At 35.4% G+C, this 26,348-nt stretch overlaps 1 protein-coding gene across 22 annotated transcripts in view; it reads right to left on the bottom strand.

Moving 5' to 3' along the window:
• The window catches only part of NARS2 (asparaginyl-tRNA synthetase 2, mitochondrial), a 142,542-nt gene that overhangs the window by 53,208 nt on the left and 62,986 nt on the right, over positions 1 to 26,348 (bottom strand). For 20 of the 22 annotated variants that reach the window (XM_073808377.1, XM_073808363.1, XM_073808365.1 and 17 more), the window contains one exon: positions 24,714 to 24,808. The exons of the other annotated variants lie outside the window; for them this stretch is intronic. In XM_073808377.1, the coding sequence (XP_073664478.1) occupies positions 24,714 to 24,808 (95 nt within the window). The remainder of the gene's footprint in view (positions 1 to 24,713; positions 24,809 to 26,348) is intronic. 22 annotated transcript variants of the gene reach the window in all.

Below are 26,348 nucleotides of genomic sequence, written 5' to 3'. Positions count from 1 at the left end.
TCCCTTCAAAGGAGCATTTAGCTTATAGGAATAATGCAGAAAAGTCTCTATTTCTTTGCATTCATCTTCGCTGAATTCTAGAAGGTGGGGGAGTGGGAGAGGGAGGGGGTGGAGGCAGAGGAAGGAGGGAAGAGGAGAAGAGGATGAAGACAGACACAAACAGAATAGAGAAATGTTCTTTTGGACCCTGCAGTAAGTCTTTCACATGTGTACCAAGTGAAAGACGAATTAAATCTGTTTCACAGTTGCACTGTATGCACTAGCAAAACATGAGGAAAAAACATCCACCAGTAGTAAAATAGATAATTTTTGGCATATTCATACAAAGGGAATACCCTACAGTAGTGAAAACATTACACAGCATGGATCTAACTTAGGAGTATAATGTTAAGTGAGTAAACTAAGTCACAGAATATATACATATGATTCTATTTATACAAAATATAAAAACTTTTAAACTAAACTGTGTATTATTTATAAATATGAACATAAGTGATAAAACCATAAAGGAAAGGAATGATAAACACAAAATTGAGATTAGTAGCTAGTTTTCATGGGGAGGGAAGAGGACGTGATTAGAAAAGAATATGCAGGAGACTAAAGAATTGAAGCATTTTGGGGGACTCAGGTGTTGATTGTATCATTATTCTTTGTTTTACCCATACATCTATTTAAGATGTTTAATTTTGTGTCTATGCAATATTTAGACATCAAAAAAGAGTCAGGATGGGCAAGCTAATGGGACACACTGAAACCATAAAATAACAAAATTATACTAAAATTTAAAGGGAAGGCATTGGCAACAGAGCTCACAACACCTACCAAGCCACCACTGAGTTCTTCAAGCTTCTGACCTTTCCCTTCTGACTGTATATTCAATTTAATTCAAAAAATATTAATACATACTGAATACCTACATTTTCCCAGCATCATTACTATGCTAAGGGCAAAAGAAACTGCCAAACAGCACATGGTAAGTTTGCATTGTTCAACATGGTGGCTACTTATAGTTACACTAATTAAATTTAAATAAAGTTAATAAAAATTCAGTTCCTCAGTCACACTAGCTGCATTTCAAATGCTAAATAGCCACATACAGCTAGTGGCTACCATACTGGTCAGTGCGGATCAGAGCATTCCCGTGACTGTAGTAAGTTCTGCTGTCCAGCACTGAAGTCAACTGTTGAAATCTCAATAAATGCAGAAGACAATCAACTGGGAAAAAAATGTGCATTCAGACAATGGAACATGAGGAAAGGGATCAACGGAGGAGAGAGTTATTGGGTACATCTTCTGAATTTGTTCCAGTGCCCAGTCACACATATCCTGTTTTTCCCACTTCTATTGCTCTGCCATACCAGACCTCTTTTCCCCTCTTCTGATATGGCTTTCAGAGTCATTAATGCACAACGGCAGAATTATTCAGTAAACCATACTTGCAACTTTTGTTAACTTTCCATCTATATGAGTGCATAACTCTCAGAATCAGGCTTTTCTAGGTTCTTTACTCAAAGCGAGCAAACTATAAGTCATTTTATTCATCATCAAGATGAGGATGAATGAACTATTCTCCAATGGTCGTAGCTCCCTGAGAAAGAATATCCAAAACAGATACATGATGAAATGGATACTGCCTCCATCTTCTGATTTGGCTTCACTTATAAATACATCTCTCAATGCTACAAAGAAACAGCTAGTGCTGTAATAGATACTAAAAACAAATATTCTTAATGATATAGATCATGGTATGATTGACACAAAATGTAGAGAGACTCTGGATTTGGATCTGAGCAGTTATTTTCAAACTCCCAAGTCACACCCAATCCTCAACAGCTATATATGAAATACATTATCAAATCAAACACATATTTTGGCTACAAGGGGGCATGCACAAAAATTTTTGAGGTATTTCCTTGTACAGCACTCCCTGAAGTACTGTCTGACTAGAGTTGAAATGTTTTCACTGAATCTCATACTCTACTGTCCTGAAGTAGAATCAGGAGGAAAGCACAGAATTACCCAGTTGAAGAAACTAAGGAAGGTCACTAAATGATGTTCCAGAAACAAAAACTTCAGGTTTTTGTCTTTACCTCCCAATCTCAATCATAACTCATATACTAAATCAGCCTCTTGAATGGGAAATATGGATGGCTAAGGTTTTGCACATTCTCCAAATTGCAGACATTTATGTGGCACAGCAGTTTACTGTCCTATGAACCTGTTTCAAGTGGCAAAACACAGGTTTTATTTTTTTCAGTGTGGGGGTATATCATGAGAGATCAAGTTGGGATTGACATCAGGAGAAACACAAATAATATGAATACCAACTAATGTATGTTACTAAGCTTATTTGTTACAAATTCTTTCTCACAATTTCTACTGTGAGAAAGAAGCAAAAACCATGGCTGAGTTTCTTTATTAGCAATTTCTTCTAGAGGAGCAAAGATGAAGTTTCCTTTTATTTTGTAGAAAAGGAAGTAAATTTATTTTGGTAAAGTAAAATACACAGACGTTTTTCAGTGGTTTCTATAATTCATGCACATAGCTTACAGGTGAATTTTTAAAATATTGATTTTTCTTAAAAGACACAAAAATTTCTGAATTCATACAAAGAAGAACTCGTACCAACAACATGGGAATATAAAATGAAATTTTTCTTTCATATAATACGGGTACTTTGAAATATCTAAATAAATTGAATATAATATTATTCCAAGTTCATTAATGCATTTTCTGATTGGAGATATTTTTTTCCCAAACTAGAAGAGATTAATGAAATAAGTCAAAAGCACATAAGTAATTCAAGCCCACAGATCATATCAGCCAAGAAGAAACAGATACAGCAGCTTAGGGCCTAGCTATGTGTCCTTACCTTACAATCATCATTTTCTACCATAAAGTCAAATTTATTTATTTCTTCAACAAATAGTTATTAGGCTACTAACCACTATGGAAAATGTCGACATAAATAAGGCACGACCTTTACCTTCAAGGAACTTACAGACTTGTAGGGAGATCACAAACCCAAACGTACAAGCTACAATTATAAAATTCCTAGGGAAAAAACACAGAAGAAAATCTGTGCAACCTTTTGAATAGGATACAAAAATCATGAATCATATAAGGAAGAAAACTGATAAAGTATACACCAACAAAATAAAAGACTCTGGTCTTCAAAAGACACTGTAAAAAAGATGGAAAGGAAAGGCAGACTGGGGGAAGGTATTTGCAATACATAAATCTGATAAAGGGCTAGTATCCAGAACATATAAAGAATCCTTATAACTTCATAAACAGATGGAAAGATCTGTGTTCTTGGATTGGAAGAATCAATATTGTTAAAACGGTCATATTACCCAAGGCAATCTACAGATTCAATGCAATCCCTATCAAATTACCAATGGCATTTTTCACAGAATTAGAACAAAAAATTTTAGAATTTGTATGGAAACACAAAAGATCCCGAATAGCCAAGACTATTTCTCAAACAGTCTTGAGAAAGAAAGAATAGAGCTAGAGGAATCATGTTCCCTGGCTTCAGAATACACTATAACATTACAGGCATCAAACCATATGGTACTGGCACAAAAACAGACACATAGATCAGTGGAGCAGGATAGATAGCCCAGAAATAACCCACACACTTATGGTCAATTAATCTATGACAAAGGAGGCAAGAATATAACAATGGAGAAAAGACAGTCTCTTCAATAAGTGGTGCTGGGAAAATTGGACAGCAACATATAAAAGAATGAAATTAGAACATTCCCTAATACCGTATACAAAAATAAACTCAAAATGGATTAAAAACCTAAATGTGAGACCAGATATTATAAAGCTCCTGAAGGAAAACACAGGCAGAACACTCTTTGACATAAATTGCAGCAATAGTTTTTTGGATCTGACTCCTAGAGTAATTGAAATAAAACCAAAACTAAACAAATGGGACCTAAGCAAACTTAAAAGCTTTTGCACAGCAAAGGAAACCACAAACAAAACGAAAAGACAACCGACAAAAAGGGAGAAAATATTTGCAAACAATGCGACCAACAAGGGATTAATTTCAAAATATACGAACAGCTCAATATTAAAAAAACAAACAACTCCATCAAAAAATGGGCAGAAGACCTAAACAGACATTTCTCCAAAGAAGACATACAACTGGCCAACAGGCATGTGAAAAGATGCTCAATATCACTATTTATTAGAGAAATGCAAATCAAAACTACAATGAGGTATCACCTCACACCAGTCAGAATGGCCATCATCAAAAAGTCTACAAATAGTAAATGATGGAGAGGGTGTGGAGAAAAGGAACCCTCCTGCACTGTTGGTGGAAATAAAAATTGGTTCAGCCACAGTGAAGAACAGTCTGGAGGTTCCTTAAAAAACTAAAAATACAGGTACTGTATGATCCAGCAATCCCACTTCTGGGCATATATCCAGAAAAGACAAAAACTTGAATTTGAAAAGATACATGCACTCGAATGCTCATAGCACGACTATTTACAATAGCCAAGACACAGAAGCAACCTAAGTGTCCATCGACAGAAGAATGGATAAAGAAGATGTGATATATATAATGGAATATTACTCAGCCATAAAAAAGAATGTAATAATGCCACTGGCAGCAACACGGGTACTTCTAGAGATTATCATATTAAGTGAAGTGAGACAGAGAAAGACAAATATCATACGATATCACTTATATGTGGAATCTTAAAAAATGAGAGAAATGAACTTATTTACACAACAAAAAATAGACTCACAGACATAGAAAACAAATTTATGGTTACCAAAAGGGAAGCAGGGTGAGCGGGGCGGAGGGATAAATTAGGAGTTTGGGATTAACAGATACACACAACTATATATGAAATAACTAAACAACAAGGACCTACTGTATAGTACAGGGAACTAAATTCAATATCTTGTAATAACCTACAATGGAAAAGAATCTGAAAAAGAACTGATTGATATATATATATATATATATATACACACACACACACACAAAACCTATATACATATATATATAGGTAAATACATATATATGTATAACTGAATCACTTTGCTGTACACCTGAAACTAATATAACATTGTAAATAACTATACTTCAACTAATAAAAAAAGGAAAAGAACTCTTATAACTCAATAATGAGAAGACAACCTAATAAAAATGGCAAATTAATTCAAAAGACAATTCATAAAAGAAAATATATGAATGACCAGTAAGCACATGAGAAAAAAGTTTAATACTATTAGTTATCACAGAAATGCAAATTAAACTATAATGAGATATATGCTTACTAGGATGATTAAAAAAATACAATACCAATTTTTGTCAAAGATATGGAGCAAACAGAACTCTTATCCATTGCCAGATAGTACAAGTACTTCAGAAAACTGTTTTGGGAGTTCCTTCTAAAGTTAATCATACATTTACCGTACAACCCAGAAACTCCTAGGTATTTACCCAAGGGAAATGAAAATATATATGAACATAATATGGGCATAGGTACATTAATTTTCACAGAGCTTCATTCATAACAGGTGAAACAACCCAAGTTTCTACCAAAAGATGAATGAATTAACAAGTTGTATATACATGCAATGGAATAATATTCAGCATTAAAAAGGAACAAACTGGGCTTCCCTGGTGGCACAGTGGTTAAGAATCTGCCTGCCAATGCAGGGGACACGGGTTCGAGCCCTGGTCTGGGAAGATCCCACATGCCGCGGAGCAACTAGGCCTGTGAGCCACAACTACTGAGCCTACGCGTCTGGAGCCTATGCTCCGCAACAAGAGAGGCCGCGATAGTGAGAGGCCCGCGCACCGCGATGAAGAGTGGTCCCCGCTTGCTGCAACTAGAAAAAGCCCTCGCACAGAAACGAAGACCCACACAGCCAAAAATAAAAATAAATAAATGGGCTTCCCTGGTGGCGCAGTGGTTGAGAGTCCGCCTGCCGATGCAGGGGACGCGGGTTCGTGCCCCGGTCCGGGAAGATCCCACATGCCGCGGAGCGGCTAGGCCCGTGAGCCATGGCCGTTGAGCCTGCGCGTCCGGAGCCTGTACTCCGCAACGGGGAGAGGCCACAACAGTGAGAGGCCCGCGTACCACAAAAAAATAAATAAATAAAGGAACAAACTACTGGATGAACCTCAAAAGTATTATGTTAAGTGAAAGACATCATATAGAGAAGAGTAAATACTGTATGATACCATTTATATAAAAATTAAATATTATATAAACAGTATATGAAATTCTAGAAAGGGGAAATCTATGATGAGAAAAAACAGATCACTCATTGCCTAGGGCACAGAGATGGGGAGGGAGACTGACTGCAAATGGCAATGAGGGGATTTTTTAGGGTGATAAAAGTATTGTTTTTTATCACAGTGGAGATTACAAAGGTTTAGACATTTTTCAAAATTTATTGAACTGTACATTTAAAATGGGTGCATTTTTTGGTATGTGAAGTATACTCAATAAAGTTGATTGAGAAGCAACAATAACGAAAAGAGATTGTACATTGGCTTATTTCATTAGTTAACTATTTAAATTATAATCTTGTCCCAACTGTAGCATAAAAGGTGAAGAGTTAGGCTCATGGAACCACAGAAGGGGCACAGCAATGATCTCCTTCAAAGTACAGAAGAATCCAGAACACAGTGAACCTCACTGTCAACGTAACTGACCACAGCTCCGAGGACAGATTAGGACCTAAACTGCTCTTATAGTTTATTTCTGCTTTGGTCTTCAAATTATGACAGGTATCTGATTTTTGTGTCCTAACCCCTTCCTTCGTTCCAGTCACTGGTTTTAGTTTGATGTCTTCTGAGTCCTGAATCCTGGCAGACTCACAATTTGTCCCAATCCTCTGCTATGCGTAAACTCCAATTTTGTTACTGTTGTAGAACAACTTGATTACTAGGTGTCAGCTATTCTTTCTGCTTATACCACCTTGGCTTCTTTCTTTAGCTACTCCTTCATAATCACCCTGGGTTCTCCAGGTCCCAGCTGTCATCAGTACCACCATCACAGCACTTACCATTTCAGTGTCAAACTGTGATAAACACTGGGCTTTCTTTACATAGCAGCTAATTCTCACAACAGCTCTGCAAGGTCACCATTACAATTTATCTTTTTGGTTAGGAAGTAGAAGCTCAGTCATAAAGCTTATAAAAGTAGTATGTAAGGAAGCTAGAATTCCAACTTAAGTGTCTCTAACTATAATCTCCTCAATTAACAGAACCATTCACTTAACAAATTCAGTACTCTGGGGGAGAGATAACATTATCTTAGTAGCTAATTAATTCCATAACAGTACTGGTTAACCCTCTACATGTCAATCAATGGGGCTGTCCCATATTTTTAACAGCTTCCTTGATGTCCAACACAGTTACATGCCATTTGGGTGAACATGAAAATTATTGCTCAATAAACGAATAGCCACAGATATTTTTAGATAGAAGAAAACAAGCTGGGGGAAAAAAAAAGTCGAAATGACATAAATTCTCTCTGTTCCCAATCCAACCTAAATTCTGCAAACATGCAACCAACACAGCTTTCTTTCCCCCTTCTAAAAAAGTAATTAAAGCCACCTGAACAAAACAGAATTTGGACAAGATTCTACAGTAATTTAAAGAAGTAACATCAGTCTTGCTTTTAATAGCTCCAATTACTGTCCATATTGGACAAATTACTAAGTATTAATTTGATGTCTCACTATAGTAACCTGCATTTGCTTTTAGACAATGCCAATAGGCACTGCATTTCATGCAAAATAAGTTCTGTAACTATCATTACTCAAAGGACTGACTGCGATTTTTTTTTTTTATAACTCACACCAAACTGCTTATTTTAAAAGCACTCAGTACTTCAGATATTCTGTCTGCTGAACAAGAACTCAGCGAGCTAGATAACAGAAGAGTAGTAGGGCTATTCTCCTATACACTTGAAGTAGAGAAAAGGCATGTTAGTAATCTCTCTCACAAAGGAATGCAATGCTAAAAATGGGGAGAGAACCCAATGTTTAGAATTCCAAGGAGGTATACAGATACTGCAGAGTTAACACACTGAGACAGAGAAATTAAATCATTAAGCAAGTAGTACATTAACTAACTAGCAATTAAAGAAAAGCAAATTAATACCTCTCAAGCTAGTAAAAACAAAGTTCAAATAGTGAATTAAGAACAGATATTTATATTCACTCCTTCCTAAGACAACCTCAAAATAATAATAAAAAAATTAAAAGAAACAGGAAGGGGGACTTCAGTAGACAAGAGATCTCAGCAAATCTTTGGAGGACAGAAAACGGATGGCTGAGTGATGACGAATGCATTAAAGCATGGATGCCATTATCTGGAACACAGCGTGAGTATACTGCAGCAGAAAGAAGATGACTTACACACAGACCCATGGTGAGGCAGGGGATGGGGGAAATGGAGATTCACTGAGAGTTCACGCATGGATGTCAACCCCCTCCCCTCTCCCACCAGAATGGCCGGACACCAGAAGTCCCCACCAACCAGGGAACAGAGAGTCTTTCTTGAGAGCAGTAGTCCTCAGCAGCATCAGCATCATCTGGTAGGTTTGTTACAGGAGATTGCTGGGGCCCACTCCCACTGTTTCTGATTCAGTAGTGTTTGCCAGGTGCTGAGAGGAGAGGGGAATGGGAATTTCTTTTGAAGTGATGAAAATATAAAATTAGTGATGATGGCTGTAAAACTCTGTGAATAAAAAAACTACTGAATTGCACATTAAATTTTAATTTTTTATTATTTTTGTTTTTGAATTGTACATTTTTAAAGGGTAAATTTTATGGTATGTGAATTATATTTCAGTTAAGTTGTTCTTTAAAAAATCGTTTATAGCTGACCCTTGAACAACTCGGGGTTAGGGATGCCACCCTTTGTGCAGTTGAAAATCTGAGTATCACATATAGTTGACCCTCTGTTATCAGCAGTTCCTCCTTGTCTGCGGTTCTTCATCTGTGAATTCAACCAACGAAGACTGTGTAGTACTGTAGTATTTATTTACTATTGGAAAAAATTCTTCGGTAAGTGGACCTGTGCAATTCAAATCTATGTTGTTCAGGGGTCAACTGTACTCAACTGCACACAAGGCTCTCACAGAAGCCCACCAAATAGATCTGAACTATTAAATCATGTCTCACCTTTGTCTTCCCTATGCTAAATATATCCAGTTACTTCAACCATTTCGTTAAGCCGTAACATTCATATCCCACTTATCCTGGCTGTTGTTCTAAAGTCAGACAGGATATAAAGTCATAACCTTTTCATATAAAGTATAACAAAAGATTCTAAGTATTTGGAAGTGGACAAAGGAACAGGACAGAGAAGCCAGATAATCTTCTAGCTTTTGATGATTTGGATAAATAAAATTCATTCAAGAATGACTATCAAACATGACATAAAAGTACCAAAAGATGTCCCACTGCCAAATACAGATTAACATGTACTGAGATAACTAAAAGATTCTTTCTATACCATAAAATGCTCCGTAATAATGGTGAGGAAAAGTTGTATTAACTGGAGGTCTGTTGTTCCAAGAACAGAAAAGCAATAGAATACAAACCAAATATAATAGCCAGTGGTCATTAAATATAAATGACATTTTAAAATGCACTCTCATGTAATCATTCCACCGATAAGGTTACCTCTAAATTAAATTCAACCTAGACAAGGTGAAATTCCCTTGCCATATGCTCTTCTTGCCCTCAGGACAATATTTTTTACAACAGCTACTACATTTCCAATTTCTTATTTAATGTCTGTCTTGCTCATTAGACCGTATAGGGTCAGGAAGGTTGGAATCATATCTTTCTTGTTGATCTCTGTATCTCAGCACCTAACGCTGTGTTTGGCACACACTTGGCTCTCAACAAATGTTCAATTGAATTAAGACTGATTTTTGAGCCCTGGATCACATAAGTGGTAGTAATAGAAACTAAGAAGACAAAGAGAAACAAGATACAGTTTGAGGAATTTACTAATGGGCTAATGGGAAGATAAGTATACAAACAGATAATCTCAACATTCTTCAATAAATAAAATTGATAGAAACCCTCTTCCAACAGGTATTTAAGTCTTTATTCTGTATTAAGTAATAGAGTTACAAAATTAAACACAGTCCCTAAATTCAAAAGCTCAGAGTCTACGCTACAGAGGAAAAAATTAATGATTCCAGTGTTACAAAACAGGTAAGAATAAAGCAACATGGGCATACAAAAGAAGGGCATTTAAACAAGAAAGATATGGGGGTGGTGGGTGCAGAGGCGGGTAGGGATTCTGGGTGAGATCATGCTTAAGCTGAGTTTAGACTGATATGCAGGGGTTAGCTAGACAAAGGCATGGGGAAAGGATATTCTAGGTAGAAATAAACAACATATGCAAGGGAACACAAATAAGTGAAACAGGATGATGTGATTAGAATATCATAAACAGTTTAGGATAGCTGAAGCAAAGGGAAGTGGAAGCAAATGACTGAAAGGATGCAAAGGGTGTGTGAAAAGAAGCATTTGAAAGTGCTATCCATACAGCTGCTCTGACAAGGATGGAAGAATGGTAGTGCCATTTCCTCTGATAGGGACTTCAGAAGGAAAAAAAAGATTTGGAGAACAAGATGTTGAATTCAGTTTTTAACATGCTGAGAAGAGTATCCAACAGCCAACTGGAGAAAGCAACTGGCACTTTAGTTTATAGGTGGGGAGCTGAGCAGAGATTCCATGTTAGAGAGATGAATCTCACAATACCATTCTTTGACTATCACCTTGTATTTGTCCAGGTTTTTTTCTCTAGTATTGATACTTCCACACCAAGAGTTCTTCAGTAAGATCTCCAATTCTTTAAGCCTACCACTTTTGCCATCATCACTCTCTACCCTTATTTCCTCACTTCTCTCCTTACCGAAGCATAGACTCCTTGATCTATCATTATAACCTTCTGTATTTATCTACTTCCATCATACTCATCTGGTAATACCCAACCCCGGTTAATCCACATATTCACATTCTCTGTTTGCACCCAAGCAAGCTAAATATTCCTACTAAAAAGTCTCTGCATCTTCTGCTCAATTTGCCTGAAATGCTCATCCCCTGGCTATATAATACAAACAAATGAATAATGAATGAAGTTCCTGAGTCATTCGTATCAATAGTCTGTTAATTCATATTTCTATCTAAACAGGGTTAATTTTTAACATAAATAATACACTAGAAGAAGAAATCTATGTGTTTTAAGGTCCCACAATCAAGAGAACAGCATAAACAATCATCATCATTCACACACGTTTAGGAAACAATAAGGTAATTGAAGGTCTCAAAGTTTCATGGTTATATCATTTTCATGAACAGAGTAAAAGTAGTGATGTTAACTGCTGTCGTAGACTAAACTTTACAGTAGAAACAGTAACAGAAAATTTTTGAAGAATGAGAATTTGTGCTTTACAAATTCAATTAACAATACTCACTAAATAATTACTACTTTTCGTAGATAAAAATATTTGGAATATTTATCTATGAGATAGACGTATGAAAAGAGCTACAAACTGGCTAAACATTAAAAACAAAAGCAGCTTTTTTTTTGTCTTTAGGACATGAAGTAGGTGAGTACTATAAAAAACAGAAAAAGAGAAAAATAACCTGTTGAGAGGAAAACAGGGAAGGAGTCAAGGAGGAAGTCATTTTTCAGTTGAGCCTTGAGTAATGAACAGGTACGGAAAAAACAGCATTAGAGGAGGACAAGTATTAGAAACACAGAGGTACACGAAAATGCACAGCATGAATAAAATAGCCATAACATCCTGAAAATCAAATGAGTATAAATTAATAAATTTCAGATAAGCATCTAAGAATCAAACGTATGAAGAATGAGAAAGTCATATGGGATGGAAGACAATTTCACACCCGGTTATAAGGGGTACCTCAGTTTAAATCAGGTTCACATGTTGACATATTACGGCAGCCACTTAACACTATAAGCTCATCCTGAGTGTGAATGTTTCATGGCTCTGAGCTCAGCATCTGAACTGATGAGATAACCCAAGGGAATGAGTTTAGGATTGCTCATACCAGTCACAAAGCAGCCAGTTAACCAGACTGGAATGAAATTAACTCGACCAAACTGATTTTTTTCTCCCCAAATAGAACTATCTAATTTTTTCTCACTATAAAAGTAATAAACATTAGTTTTTCAAATCTGAAAAAAAGACAAGTTTAAGGAAGACAATAAAAATGAGCAGAGATAGCCACTGCTTACAAGTTGAATATTAGTGCATATTTTCCAGACTTTTTCCCCACCTATACATACACACACATTGTAAAAAACTGGAATCACATTCTACTCCCTGTTTCATGACCACTTTTTTCTTTTAACAACACGTTGTAGAGCTTTATCATAAATTTTAATGGCTGTACAGTAATCCACCGTTTAGACAAATCATAATTAATTTAACCCTCAGTTTACTGCTAAGGTCCATTATACCCAGTTTTAATTTCTTAGTTTCTCTGTTGAGCAATTTTAGCTGTTTCTAAAAAGTAGTATTTCATGACTTTTATACTTTGTTAGAGGTTGTATTATTTTCCTAAGGCGGCCATAACAACTTACCACAAACTACATGGCTTAAAGCAACAGAAATTTATTCTCTCTAGACTGTGGAAGCTAGCAGTCTGAAATTGAGGTGTTGGCAGAGCCCTGCTCCCTCTGAAGGTTTTAGGGAAGAATCCTTCCTTGCCTCTTCCTAATTTCTGGTGGCTCCGAGCAATCTTTAGCATTCCTCAGCATCACTTCAATCTCTGCCTCTGCTTTCACATGGCCTTTCTCCCACTGTGTGTATCTTCTCTGTGTCTTTGTATCCAAATCTCCTTCTCCTTTCTCTTATAAAGATACTAGTCATTGGATTTAGTGCCCACCTTAATCCAGTATTTTAATTTGATCACATTTGCAAAGACCTTATTTCCAAATAAGGTTGCATTCACAGTACCTGTCTTTTGGGGAAACACAATTCAAGACATTACAGTCATCCAAGAGACAGATAAATTTCTACTATTTTTTTCTAATAGAATAAAACCCATTGAATTCTTTCATGAATCTAAGAAAATATGAGGTTTTAGTGATCTTATCTTTCTTGTATATTGAAACATTTTGCTATCTCATCATTCTAGAAATTATTTCATCATTACTCAATTATTCCTAATTTTAAGTTAAAAAAGAGTAAAATGTTTTGAGAACAGAATGATGGATGCTTAAGATAAATAGTAGATAAGAGAGAGATGCACAGTGAGATGAACCATCTCCATTGCATCATCTTCAGTTTTCTTATTGCAGTATACAAACTATCATGTCATTTTTCAAGAAGGTATTAGAAAAGCCCAGAGACACTACTGTTGTGGTCTTTTCTGTAGTTCTCAGAGAACACAGTTGAGAATTGAGATCTATTATTTTTTCCTCAAAATGACAAACAGAAGGAAAATAATAAAGATACTTCATAAACATTGAATAAACCAGGAAATGAATGGGGAGAGACAGATAGTAAAATCTAGTCTCTAATGATGTCGGTAAAATTGGTTGTAGAAGTGAATTCTCAGACTGTGAGCCCTCAGATAACAATATCCTAAATCAATTTTCTCAAACGCAAGAACTGGTAAGTGAATAATACATTTCTATGGGCAAAAAGGAAATATGGTATTTTCATCCAATTAGTCATCCCACAGTAAGGATTTCATCATACAATAATTTGCAATAAGAACTTGGACCATACTATTCTGCTAAAAGGATATGTAACAATATTCTTTCTTTTTTAATTTTTAAATATTTATTAAAATTTTTTCTTCTAGTTTTATTGACATATAATTGACACACAGCACTGTATAAGCACCTTATAATGACTTGACTTAAATACTTCATGAAATGACTACCACAGTAAGTTTAGTGAACATCCATCATCTTACATAGATACAAAATAAAAGAAAAAGCATATTTTTCCTTGTGATAGGCACTCTTAGGATTTACTCTCTTGACAACTTTCATATACGACACACAACAGTGGCAATTATATTAATCATGTACATTATATCCCTAGTACTTACTTATAACTGGAAGTTTGTACCTTCTGACCCCCTTCAGCCAATTCCCTTTCTCCTCACCCCTTGCCTCTGGTAATCACAAATCTGATCTCTTTCTCTATGAGTTTGTTTCTTTTGTCTTTGAAGTATAATTGACCTACAGCACTACGTCAGCTACTGGTGCACAACATAGTGATTTGGTATTTCTATACATTACAAAATGATCACCACACTAAGTCTAGTTACCATTTGTCACCATACAATATTACATTATTATTGACAATATTCCCCACTCTGTACATTTTATCCCTGTGACTCATTTATTTTGTTAACTAGAAGCTTGTATCTCTCTTTTTAAATTTATTTTATTTATTTATTTTTGGCTGTGTTGGATCTTCATTGCTGTGCGCAGGCTTTCTCTAGCTGCAGCAAACGGGGTCTACTCTTTGCTGCAGTGCATGGGCTTCTCATTGCTGTGGTTTCTCTTGTTGCAGAGCATGGGCTCTAGGCGTGCAGGCTTCAGTAGCTGTGGCTCACGGGCTCTAGAGTGCAGGCTCAGTAGTTGTGGCGCACGGGCTTAGTTGCTCTGCGGCATGTGGGATCTTCCTGGACCAGGGCTCGAACCCGTGTCCCCTGCACTGGCAGGCGGATTCTTAACCACTGCACCACCAGGGAAGCCTGGAAGCTTGTATCTTTTAATGTCCCTTACCTATTTCACTCATTTCCCTACCCCCTCATCTCTGGCAACCACCTATTTGCTCTCTGTATCTATGACTCTGTTTATGTTATGTTTGTTCATTTGTTTTGTTTTTTAGAACCCATATTTAAGTGAAATTATATGGTATTTGTCTTTCTCTGACTTATTTCACTTAGCATAATACCCTGTAGGTCCCTCCATGTTGTCGCAAATGGCAAGACTTCATTCTTTTTTTTATGGCTAATAATTCCACTATATATTATACCACATCATCTTGATCCATTCATCTGTCAATGGACACTTAGGTTGCTCTCATATCTTGGCTATTGTAAATAATGCTGCAATGAACACAGGGGTGTATACACCTTTTCAAATTAATGTTTTTGTTTTCTTTGGAAAAATATCCAGAAGTGAAATTGCTGGATCGTATGGTAGTCCTATTTTTAATATTTTGAGGAATCTCTGTATTATTTTCAATAGTGGCTGCACCAATTTACATTCCCACCAACAGTGCATGAGTGTTCCTTTTTCTCCACATCCTCACCAACACTTGTTAATTGTTATCTTTTTGATAATAGCCATTCTAACAGGTGTGATATTTCATTGCAGTTTTGATTACATTTCCCTGATGAGAGTGATGTTGAGCATCTTTTCATGTGCCTGTTAGCCATCTGTGTGTCGTCTCTGAAAAATTTCTATTCAGGTCCTCTGCCCATTTTTTTAATTGGGTTGTTTGATTTTTGGTTGTTGAGTTGTATGAGTTCTTGGTATATTTTGCATATTAACCCCTTATCAGACACATTGTTTGCAAATATCTTCTCCCATTCAGTAGGTGACCTTTTTATTTTGTTGATGGTTTCCTTCACTGTGCAAAAGTTTTTAGTTTGATGTACTCCCATCTGTTTATTTTTGCCCTTGCCTGAGGAGACACAGCCAAAAAATATTGCTAAGACCAATGTCAAATGCCTATGTTTTCTTGTAGAAGTTTTATGGTTTCAGGTCTTACATTTAAATTTTTAACCTACTTTGAGTTTGTTTTTGTATATGGTATGAGAAATTAGTCCAGTTATTCCAACACTATTTACTGAAGAGGCTAGCTTTTTCCCACTGTATACTTTTGTCTCCTTTGCCATAGATTAATTGACCATGTAAGGGTGGGTTCACTTCTGGGCTCTCTATTCTGTTTCACTGATCTACGTGTCTGTTTTTGTACCAGTACTATACTGTTTTGATTACTATAGCTTTGTAGTATAGTTTGAAATCGGGGAGCGTGATACCTCCAGCTTTGCTCTTCTCTCTCAAGATTGTTTTGGCTATTTGGGGTCTTTTGTTTCTTTGTAAATTTTAGAATTATTTGTTACATTATTTGTGAAAAATGTCATTGGTATTTTGATAGGAATTGCACTGAATCTGCAGATTGCCTTGGGTAGTATAGTCATTTTAACAAGAGTAATTCTTTCAACCCATATCTTTCCATCGGTTTGTGTCATCTTCAATTTCTTTCATCAGTGTCTTAGTTTTCTGAATACAGGTCTTTCACCTCCTTAGTTTGATTTATTCCTAGGTATTTTATTCTTTTAGATGGGATTATTTTTTTTAATTTCTCTGACAGTCTGCTGTTAGTGTATAGAAATGCAACAAATTTCTGTATATTAATTTTGTGTCCTACAACTTTGCTGAATTCATTGATAAATTCTAATATTTTTTGGTGGCATGTTTAGGATTTCTTACATATAGTACCATGTCATCTGCAAACAATGACAGTTTTACACCTTCCTTTCTAATTTGGATTCCTTTTATTTCTTTTTCTTGTGTGACAATATTCTTTCACTATTTATGGTATTTGCACATCAAAATTTACTTGATATGGTAAATAAGTGGACAAACAGTGAAAGTTAGTGCATACACAAAGGTGTTTGAAAAGAAAAGAATAACATGTAGAAATGAAAAAATTCATTGATTTGATCATTCTAATTAGTATTTAGGAAATCTGAAAACAAAAATGTTTTGCAATTGTGGAGCAAAAAAATGGCCATCCCCTCTTCGACAAAATTAAGAGCTGTCAAAGTTCTTTTTGATAATGTAACTGCCAAGAACCAGAAGTAATAATAAGCTAAAGCCTATTAAAGATGTATTTGAAATTTGAATCTGTATTTAAAGTATAGACATATTCCAGGTTCATGCATGGAAGTTGATAAACAACTGGCTACATTCAAAGGGCTGCATCTCTTTGGGGTACTTTCAAAACCCAGAAAAGTAAAAATAAAAATTTGGGTTTGCCACCATCATCAAGAAAATGAAAAAACACACAGAATGATAAAAGAGTATCTGTGAATCATATATCTGATAAGGGACTTGTATCCAGAATATATAAAGAACTCTTATAACTAAATAATAAAAAGACAAATAACCCAACTAAAAACATCAACGAAGAAATTAAAGACACATATCTCCACAGAAGATATCTGAATGGCCAACAGGCACATGAAAAGATGCTCAACATTAGTCACTGGGGAAATGCAAATGAAAACCATAATAAGATGCCACTTCACACTCAGTAAAATGGCACAATAAAAAAGACATATAAGTGTTAGCAAGGATGTGGAGAAATTGGAACCTTTATACACTGCTGGTGGGATTGTAAATGTCCTGCAGCCACTGTGGAAAACAGCCTAGCAGTTCCTCACACAATTAAACTTATCATGTAACCCATCAATTCCACTCCAAGTACCCACCCAAGAGAAATGAAAACACGTTCACACAAATACTTGTACTCAAACAGTCGTAGGAACATTACTCATAATAGCCAAAAAGTAAAAACAACCCAAATCTCCACTACCTGAATGGATAAACAAATGTGGTACACTCACATAATGGACTGTTATTTGGCAATAAAAAGGAATGAAATACTGACATATGCTACAACATTGACAGACATTGAAAATATTATGCAAAGTGAAATACACCAGCCACAAAACGCTACATATTGTGTGATTCTCTTTACATGAATTATCCAGAATGGGAAAATCCATAGAGACATAAAGTAGATTGATCAGTAGTGCCTAGGGTGGGAAGGAGGATGGTCAATGACTGCTAATGGGAAAAAGTTTCTTTTTGAGTGATAAAAATATTCTTGAATTAGCTTATGGTAATGTTCGAAAAACTGAAAATATACTAAAACTCACTGAATGGTACACTTTAAATTGGTGAATTTTATGGTAAGTAAATTATCTCTTAATAATACAGTTCTTGGGTGTGAGTGTGTAATGAATTGGGAGATTGGGATTGACACATATACACCAATATGCATAAAATGGATAACTAATAAGAACCTGCTATAAAAAAAAAGAAAATTCAAAAAAAAAATAATACAGTTCTTAAAAATTTGGGTTTGTTATATTTAAATACTTACTAAAATTCTAATAAAGTTGATGTTCATTATTCCTTTATTAATTAAAATATTGAAATTAATTCTTATTGGAGTATAGTTGCTTTACAATGTTGTGTTAGTTTCTGCTGTCATTTTTCCTTTATTTTTACTTCTGCGAATTATTCATAAGATGACTTAAAAATATTTACTAAAAATAAGGTCCATTACTTCCAGATGGTAAATGGTGATGAACATTTTCTTGGTATATTGACGGTTAATCAACCTTCCTAAATAAATGTTTAGATTGTTAGTAGTTTTTCATTAGTATAGATGAAGTTACTTTCAACATTTTTTTAACACATCTTTATAGAGTTGTCAGATCATTTCCTTAAGAAAAATTCTGGGTGCAAAGCTATTTCTCTAGAGAGCCTGTACTAATTTATACTTCTAATAGCAATGTTCAAAAGGAAAGCATCAGTTTTATCCTGAAATATGCACGACTTCATAGCTTAGTAAAAACATTCATAAGAAGGAAATAAGAAAAACCACCTGTAACAAAACATAAAAAGAAAAAAAAAAAACCAACAAAGAAAGAAAGACTATAATAATCAAAAATTCTTTTAAATACATTAGACTGAGCCTTCCTCCAATTCTGGCTTTAACTGACCAAAAAATGGAAAATTTTATTATATAACATTTCTTAAGTGTAAGTTTTTCAATTTAGGACATGTCTAATTCTTTCAGAATGAACACCTAACTTACACCCCACTATTTATAGGCAAACTGTAATGAAAACACTTAGCTTTCTCTTATTTAAAAAACATATTTATAGCTCTATCTGATGAGAGGGCTTAGAAGCAATAATTCCCCAGTAGCAGCAAGATACCCAGTGACTAAGTCCTGGTTTCTAAATACCATTTTCCAATAAAAGGAACTAGGGCTCCTTGGAGAAATGGCTGATTCTAAGGCTAGGGTAAGGAAAACAAAAACTAAGCTTGGGATAACTGCCAAAACATGGAAGCAACCAAGATGTCCTTCCGTAGGTGAATAGATGAATAAACCAAGGTACTTCCAGATAATGAAATACTATTCAGTGATAAAAAGACATGAGCTATCACAGTAATCAGGACAGCATGGTAGTGGCACAAAAACAGAAATATAGATCAATGGAACAGAATAGGAAGCCCAGAGATAAACCCACACACATATGATCACCTTATCTTTGATAAAGGAGGCAAGAGTATAAGACAGCCTCTTCAGTAAGTGGTGCTGGGAAAACTGGACAGCTACATGCAAAAGAGTGAAATTAGATCACTCCTTAACACCATACACAAAAATAAACTCAAAATGGATTAAAGACCTAAATGTAAGGCCAGACACTATAAAACTCTTAGAGGAAAACATAGACAGAACACTCTATGACATAAATCACAGCAAGATCCTTTTGACCCACCTCCTAGAGAAATGGAAATAAAAACAAAAATAAACAAATAGGACCTAATGAAACTGAAAAGCTTTTGCACAGCAAAGGAAACCATAAAAAAGATGAAAAGACAACCCTCAGAATGGAAGAAAATATTTGCAAACGAAACAACACAGGATTAATCTCCAAAATATACAAGCAGCTCATGCAGCTCAATATCAAAAAGCAAACAACCCAATCCAAAAACGAGCAGAAGACCTAAATAGACATTTCTGCAAAGAAGATATACGGATTGCCAACAAACACATGAAAAGATGTTCAACATCACTAATCATTAGAGAAATGCAAATCAAAACTACAATGAGGTATCACCTCACACCAGTCAGAATGGCCACCATCAAAAAATCTACAAACAGGGCTTCCCTGTTGGCGCAGTGGTTGAGAGTCCGTCTGCCGATGCAGGGGACACGGGTTCGTGCCCCGGTCCGGGAAGATCCCACATGCCGCAGAGCGGCTAGGCCCATGGGCCATGGCCGCTGAGCCTGCACATCCGGAGCCTGTGCTCTGCAACGGGAGAGGCCACAACAGTGAGAGGCCCGCGTACCGGGGGAAAAACAAACAAACAAACAAACAAAAACTACAAACAATGAATGCTGGAGAGGGTGTGGAAAAAGGGGAACCCTCTTGCACTGTTGGTAGGAATGTAAATTGATACAGGCACTATGGAGAACAGTATGGAGGTTCCTTAAAAAACTAAAATTAGAACTATCATATGACCCAGCAATCCCACTACTGGGCATATACCCTGAGAAAATCATAATTCAAAGAGTCATGTACCACAATGTTCACTGCAGCACTATTTACAATAGCCAGGACATGGAAGCAACCTAAGTGTCCATTGACAGATGAATGGATAAAGAAGATGTGGCACATATATACAATGGAATATTACTCAGCCATAAGGAGAAATGAAATTGAGTTATTTGTAGTGAGGTGGATGGACCTAGAGTCTGTCATACAGAGTGAAGTCAGAAAGAGAAAAACAAATACACTATGCTAACACATATATATGGAATCTAAAAAACAAAAAAAAAACAGGTCATGAAGAACCTAGAGGCAGGACGGGAATAAAGACGCAGACCTACTAGGGAATGGACTTGAGGACATGAGGAGGCGGAAGGGTAAGTTGAGACAAAGTGAGAGAATGGCATGGACATATATACACTACCAAATATAAAATAGATAGCTAGTGGGAAGCTGCTGCATAGCACAGGGAGATCAGCTCGGTGCTTTGTGAGCACCTAGAGGGACTGGATAGGGAGGGTGGGAGGGAGACACAAGAGGGAGGGAATATGGGGATATATGTATGCATAGAGCTGATTCACTTTGTTATACAGCAGAAACTAACACAACACTGTAAAGCAATTATACTCCAACAAAGATGTTAAAAAAAAAAAAAAAGACGAGCTATCAAGCCATGAAAAGATATGAAGGAAACTTAAATGCCTATTACTAAGTGAAAGAAGCCAGTCTGAAAAGGCTGCATATTGTATGATTCCAACTATATGACATTCTGGAAAATGCAAAGCTTTGGAGACAGTAAAAAGATTGCCAGGGGTTAGGAGGGAGGGAGGGATGCATAGGAGGAACACAGAGGATTTGTAGAGCAGTGAAACTATTCTGTATGCCATCATTTGACCAAACCTATAGAACATACACTACCAAGAGTGAACCCTAAGTAAACGATGTACTGCGTCAGTGTAGGTTCATCAATCACAAAAAGATGAAACAAACTAACAAACAAATCTGGGGTATCTTATAGTGCCAGAAAATAAGGAAGTACTCAAAAGACAAAAGGATAGGGGCATGTGAAAGGGATACAAGAATTAATCTGAAAGAATTCCCAACAACTAAAACAATTTGAACAACAAAGTAAATAGCACAGCATTGAAATATAACCCAAACCATAAAATATACATCAGTCCATCCTGATATAAACGATGACATAAATAAACAAGAGCAAAGAGACATAAATCATCCATACAGAAGAATTCCAAATACTCCCCCCTTCAGGAGATGAAGCATAATTCCATCTCCCACTTCCCAACCCTTCACTCCTACCTCCAGTGAAGGTGGGTGTACTTAATAACTCACTTCCAAAGAATAAATTGGAGAAAGGGAAAAACAGTACATTTTCAGTGGAGAAACTTGGCAAAGACTACCTCACCCAAGTAATGAAGGTTAATAGCACCATATGGATATCAAGTCCCCCCGACATGATATGACAAGAATAGCACTTCACCTCCGTGGCATTTTTTCTAACCCTCCCTAAAACTTCAGAAAAACATCAGAAAAATACAGATTGGCATACTTTCTGCAAGTCATAAAAAGCAAGGAAAGACTGAGAAACTGTTACAGACTACATGAGACTAGGGAAACATGACAACTAAATGTAATGTGGTACCCTACAGTGGATCCTGGAAAAAGGAAGAAGGCATTGATGGAACACCAGTGAAATCCAAATAAACTCTGGAATTTAGTTAATTGTAATGTTCTTAGTTTTGACAAATGTACCACGGTAACGTAAGATGTTAACAACAGGGGAAACTGAGTGAGAAGTATCTAAGAAGTCTGCACGATTTTTCCAACTTTTCTACATTTAAAAATTATTCAAAACTAGAACGTTTATTTTAAAAACAACAAAATTAAACTTTAAAATGGAGCCATAGGGCTTCCCTGGTGGCGCAGTGGTTAAGAATCTGCCTGCCAATGTAGGGGACACAGGTTCGAGCCCTGGTCCGGGAAGATCCCACATGCTGCAGAGCAACTAAACCCGTGCGCCACAGCTACTGAGCCTGTGCTCTAGAGTCCGCGAGCCACAACAACTGAGCCCACGTGCCACAACTACTGAAGCCTGTGCGCCTAGAGCCTGTGCTCCTCCACAAAAGAAGCCACCGCAATGAGAAGCCCGTGCACCGCAACGAGGAGTAGCCCCCGCTCACCGCAACTAGAGAAAGCTCATGCACAGCAACGAAGACTCAACACAGCCAAAAAAAATAAACAAATAAAATAAATAAAATGGAGCCATAAACCCACTAAACCAACATAGATATCCTTTTGGAAAATGTTAACCTTCTAAATTTAACTACCATTTACTCCATTTTAAAAGTCTGTTAAATAAAATTTAGAAAAACTAAATTTAGACAAATTTAGTCTTCTTTAGAAAGAAGACTAACAATTTCTTACTGGAGATTAAATCATGTATTAATCTGAAACATGATGTACTGTATATTAATAGTACTAGAACTATGCATATTAAACTAGGAACATTTGATTGACACAGAAATACTTCATAACACATTAAAAATATAAAACCTCATATTCTGCCAATATAAGCTTCTGTCAAGTTTCACTGTACATTGTGTTCTTTGGTTCACTGCACTTTACTGGTAAAGAGGGAACATATTTAATCCACTAGTGATATTATAACCAAGAAACTTGGTAAATTTATACCTTTCCCATATTATGACACTCCTGAGGGGAATATATGTTGTCTCTAACTTTACAGATAAAAGAAATAAATAATGAAAGCCTGTTAAGAAAGGTTATCCAAAACTTGGATTAAGCTAAAAGGTAGACAGAACATCCTTCCAATGTAATGTGGGGACACAGACCCACTCAAAGGTTATTTAACTACCTAGGGGAATGAACTTTGCTCCATTATTCTATTTACTATCAAACTAAATATCCTAGATTAAGTAAAGTTACATGTTCACTTATAGATTTTTGTCCAGTAGAGTTGCAAATCATTTCTGTCATGTAGAAGAGAAAATTCCAAAGGTTAGGGTTTATCGGTCTGTGGGACATTAACCAGTTCATAACTAACTTAGCAATCTTATTCTAAAATTCTTTTATTAAACTGCGTATGAATCCACAGCTCCCCAAATAGTCTTTGAACTAGCCTTACTATTTTCTTCAGTAATTACTGAATTGAATAAAATATTTTATATTTCTATGAATCATGTTTTTAATTTTTTTAAATTATACTTTGACAGGCATAAGGAACTTTCCATGACATGCTTGACATGGCCTTTCCCACATACAGCTCTGCAAATCCTACAGTCTCACAGGGCTATTATGATTATAGTTTTTCTGCACCGTATTCTGATAATGTTGTCAATTATTTGGTTATTGGAATTATCAAATAATATCTTTGTCAAAGGTAAATCTAAGTAAAGTATATATTATTTTCAAGACCCTCTTTACTCCACCATTGACACTCTCCATCTTGCCAGTAAAGTCTGTAAAAAAATAAACATGAACACTATTCTATTTCCCCTGTTTTTCCACCCTGTGCATTTTAAAAACAATGGGAAATACAAGATTCCCTGTTTTTACTGGAGCCATTTCCTGAAGAGATTTTTAAGTCTCAAGCTCTGTGTGAGAAAACAAAGATATTTACATCTTCGTAGGAGACTCATTACTTGCTGAGTCGGCATTAAGAAATTACCCACAGAATCAGAGAATATAAGATTTAGACAGGACTTTAAAGATTTTCCTGTCCAATCTCCAAAAGGAAAGAAAATAGGGCAAAAAGGATTATAGTGATTTTCCAGAGGTCTGAGAGTGGCTAAAATTAATGTGAGCTGATTTCTAATACTTTCTAAATGGGCACACATCTCCCATGATGACTTTGTGGGTTAATTTTCTTTCTTTAAACCAATTATTAAAAAAATATTTTTTCTTCCACTTGTTCCAGGTACCTCTCTTATAATTTCTAGGTGTAAATTATAACTGCCTTTACTTTCATAAACATGATTAATTACACTTATATTTTGATTATGTGTTTTGAGATTTAAGTAAAGATTAGTAAAAAGAAAAAAAAAAACCGACAACTTCATATTTCCAGTGTTACATTCTTCACCAAAAACCAAAGTCTAGACTAATGTGATTTTTTTAGAAAGAAATTTGGATATTGTCAAATTTGTCCATCTAAATGTACTTTTAGTGAATTGAAGTGGACTAATCACAAACATGAACTACAATTTTTAGGTTTGAGCATCAGGAAAGAAAACATTATTACACTCTCACCCAACCAACATCAGTAGTCCATTAAAGCAAAAGAGAAAACTCTGTACCCTGACATCACTTCTAGATGAAGTTGTCCTGAGACAGTTAAGAAAACAGGAACATTGAAGAAATTCTCCTCAGGTACCTTTATTTTGCTTGAAGGCTGCAAAAGAAAACACAAGCCATAAAAAGCTATTATTAGATGTTTTGCTCTGCTTTTCATATTCACGTTTGTGCCACAACTAAAAAATCATACGCTATTAAACATATATGAGGACAGGTTCATTCTTATGGGAAAAAAGGGCAGCTTTCAGTATACACTTAAAAGAGAAAATTCCTGTTTGGAAAGTGCTAAGTTCAAGGAAGTTTGCTCCATATTTTTCAAAATATATAACAACCAAAGAACAAACTGTTTTTGTCACAAAATATACTCCTTCTTAAAAACTGATTTTGATTGAGGGGCAAGCTGAAGCAAGAAATTATGAACTAGAAGTTTTAAATGTGAGGCATTACATAGTCTTTTAAAATTCTGACCCATGACTGAGATTTAATTTTAAGGGAATAGCCTCTAAAACATGTCTTGTCATATTATTATTAAATTATTAATAATAACGCTTTTAATACAGATTTTTATAAACACATTATAAACTTTTAAACACATTAATTTCACTTATTCTTCCCGACAACTAGGAGATAAAGCAGGACCATATCTTTAAAAGATATGATGAACATTTAGATTTAAAGATTTTTATGAACTTACAGTATAGATAGAGTGATTATTCCATTTGAAACTGACAGGAAGTACGTCAGCCAACACATATTAACAGTTAAGATAAAAAATTATTTGGAGATCAAACATAATTTAAATAGTATAATTAAGAAAGCTTCTAGATCAAGTTATGACCATTATATCCATTTGGGGGAAGGAAGCTAATTTACCTACTCTTGTATTTCAAATTGTGATCTGAAAATGTCTTTGTGTAATGGTGCACTAAAACAAGTGCTGTAAAGGCAACAAAGCCAATATAAAATTTTCAATACAGGATGTACGACTCCTTTTAAGAGACTTAGTACCAACTACTGAATTATAGAAACACATGAAATGAAGATATCTTATTTAATTCCATCGTTTGTTCTAAAAATATTGCATATCATGTATGGTTATGCGTGTGTATGAATATGAAATCTAGTGTAAAATTACCAACTGAAATCATTCATTTATTTTGTAATTGCCTATTATTTTTAAAACTTACTTTTACCTGGTCCTAAACGTCCTATTATTGCTTTATAAAAATCATCTTTGAAACCCACTATCACTTAAAGGATATCGTTTCCAAGGACTTAAATACTCAATACTAAAATATTCGACCTATGTTAGGATTTCAAAATAAAAGACATGTTCTCTGATATTTCTTTACTATTTACTAAATAATTATATTTCAAATCAGGCCCAGCACATTTATAAGAATATTATACTTTCTCCTTTTCCTCACTTCTTTAGTCTATAATTTGTATTGGTGTTTTATCCTGACTTCTCTAAAAGTGATTTCTCTCATCTCCTGCACATATAAAAAAGTCTAATATTTAGGACTTGATTTTAGTATCTCATTTATTAGCATTTGTACAAAATGATGTCTGAGCTTCTTATATCTCTAAATCCAACTTATTTAAAGTTAAAAACATATCACTACTTCATTATGCCT

The sequence above is a fragment of the Tursiops truncatus genome, chromosome 8, assembly GCF_011762595.2.
Source record: "Tursiops truncatus isolate mTurTru1 chromosome 8, mTurTru1.mat.Y, whole genome shotgun sequence".
NCBI classification, from domain to species: Eukaryota; Metazoa; Chordata; class Mammalia; order Artiodactyla; family Delphinidae; genus Tursiops; species Tursiops truncatus.
The sequence above is the reverse complement of the archived record's forward strand: the minus strand, read 5'-3'. Positions and strand labels throughout refer to the sequence as shown.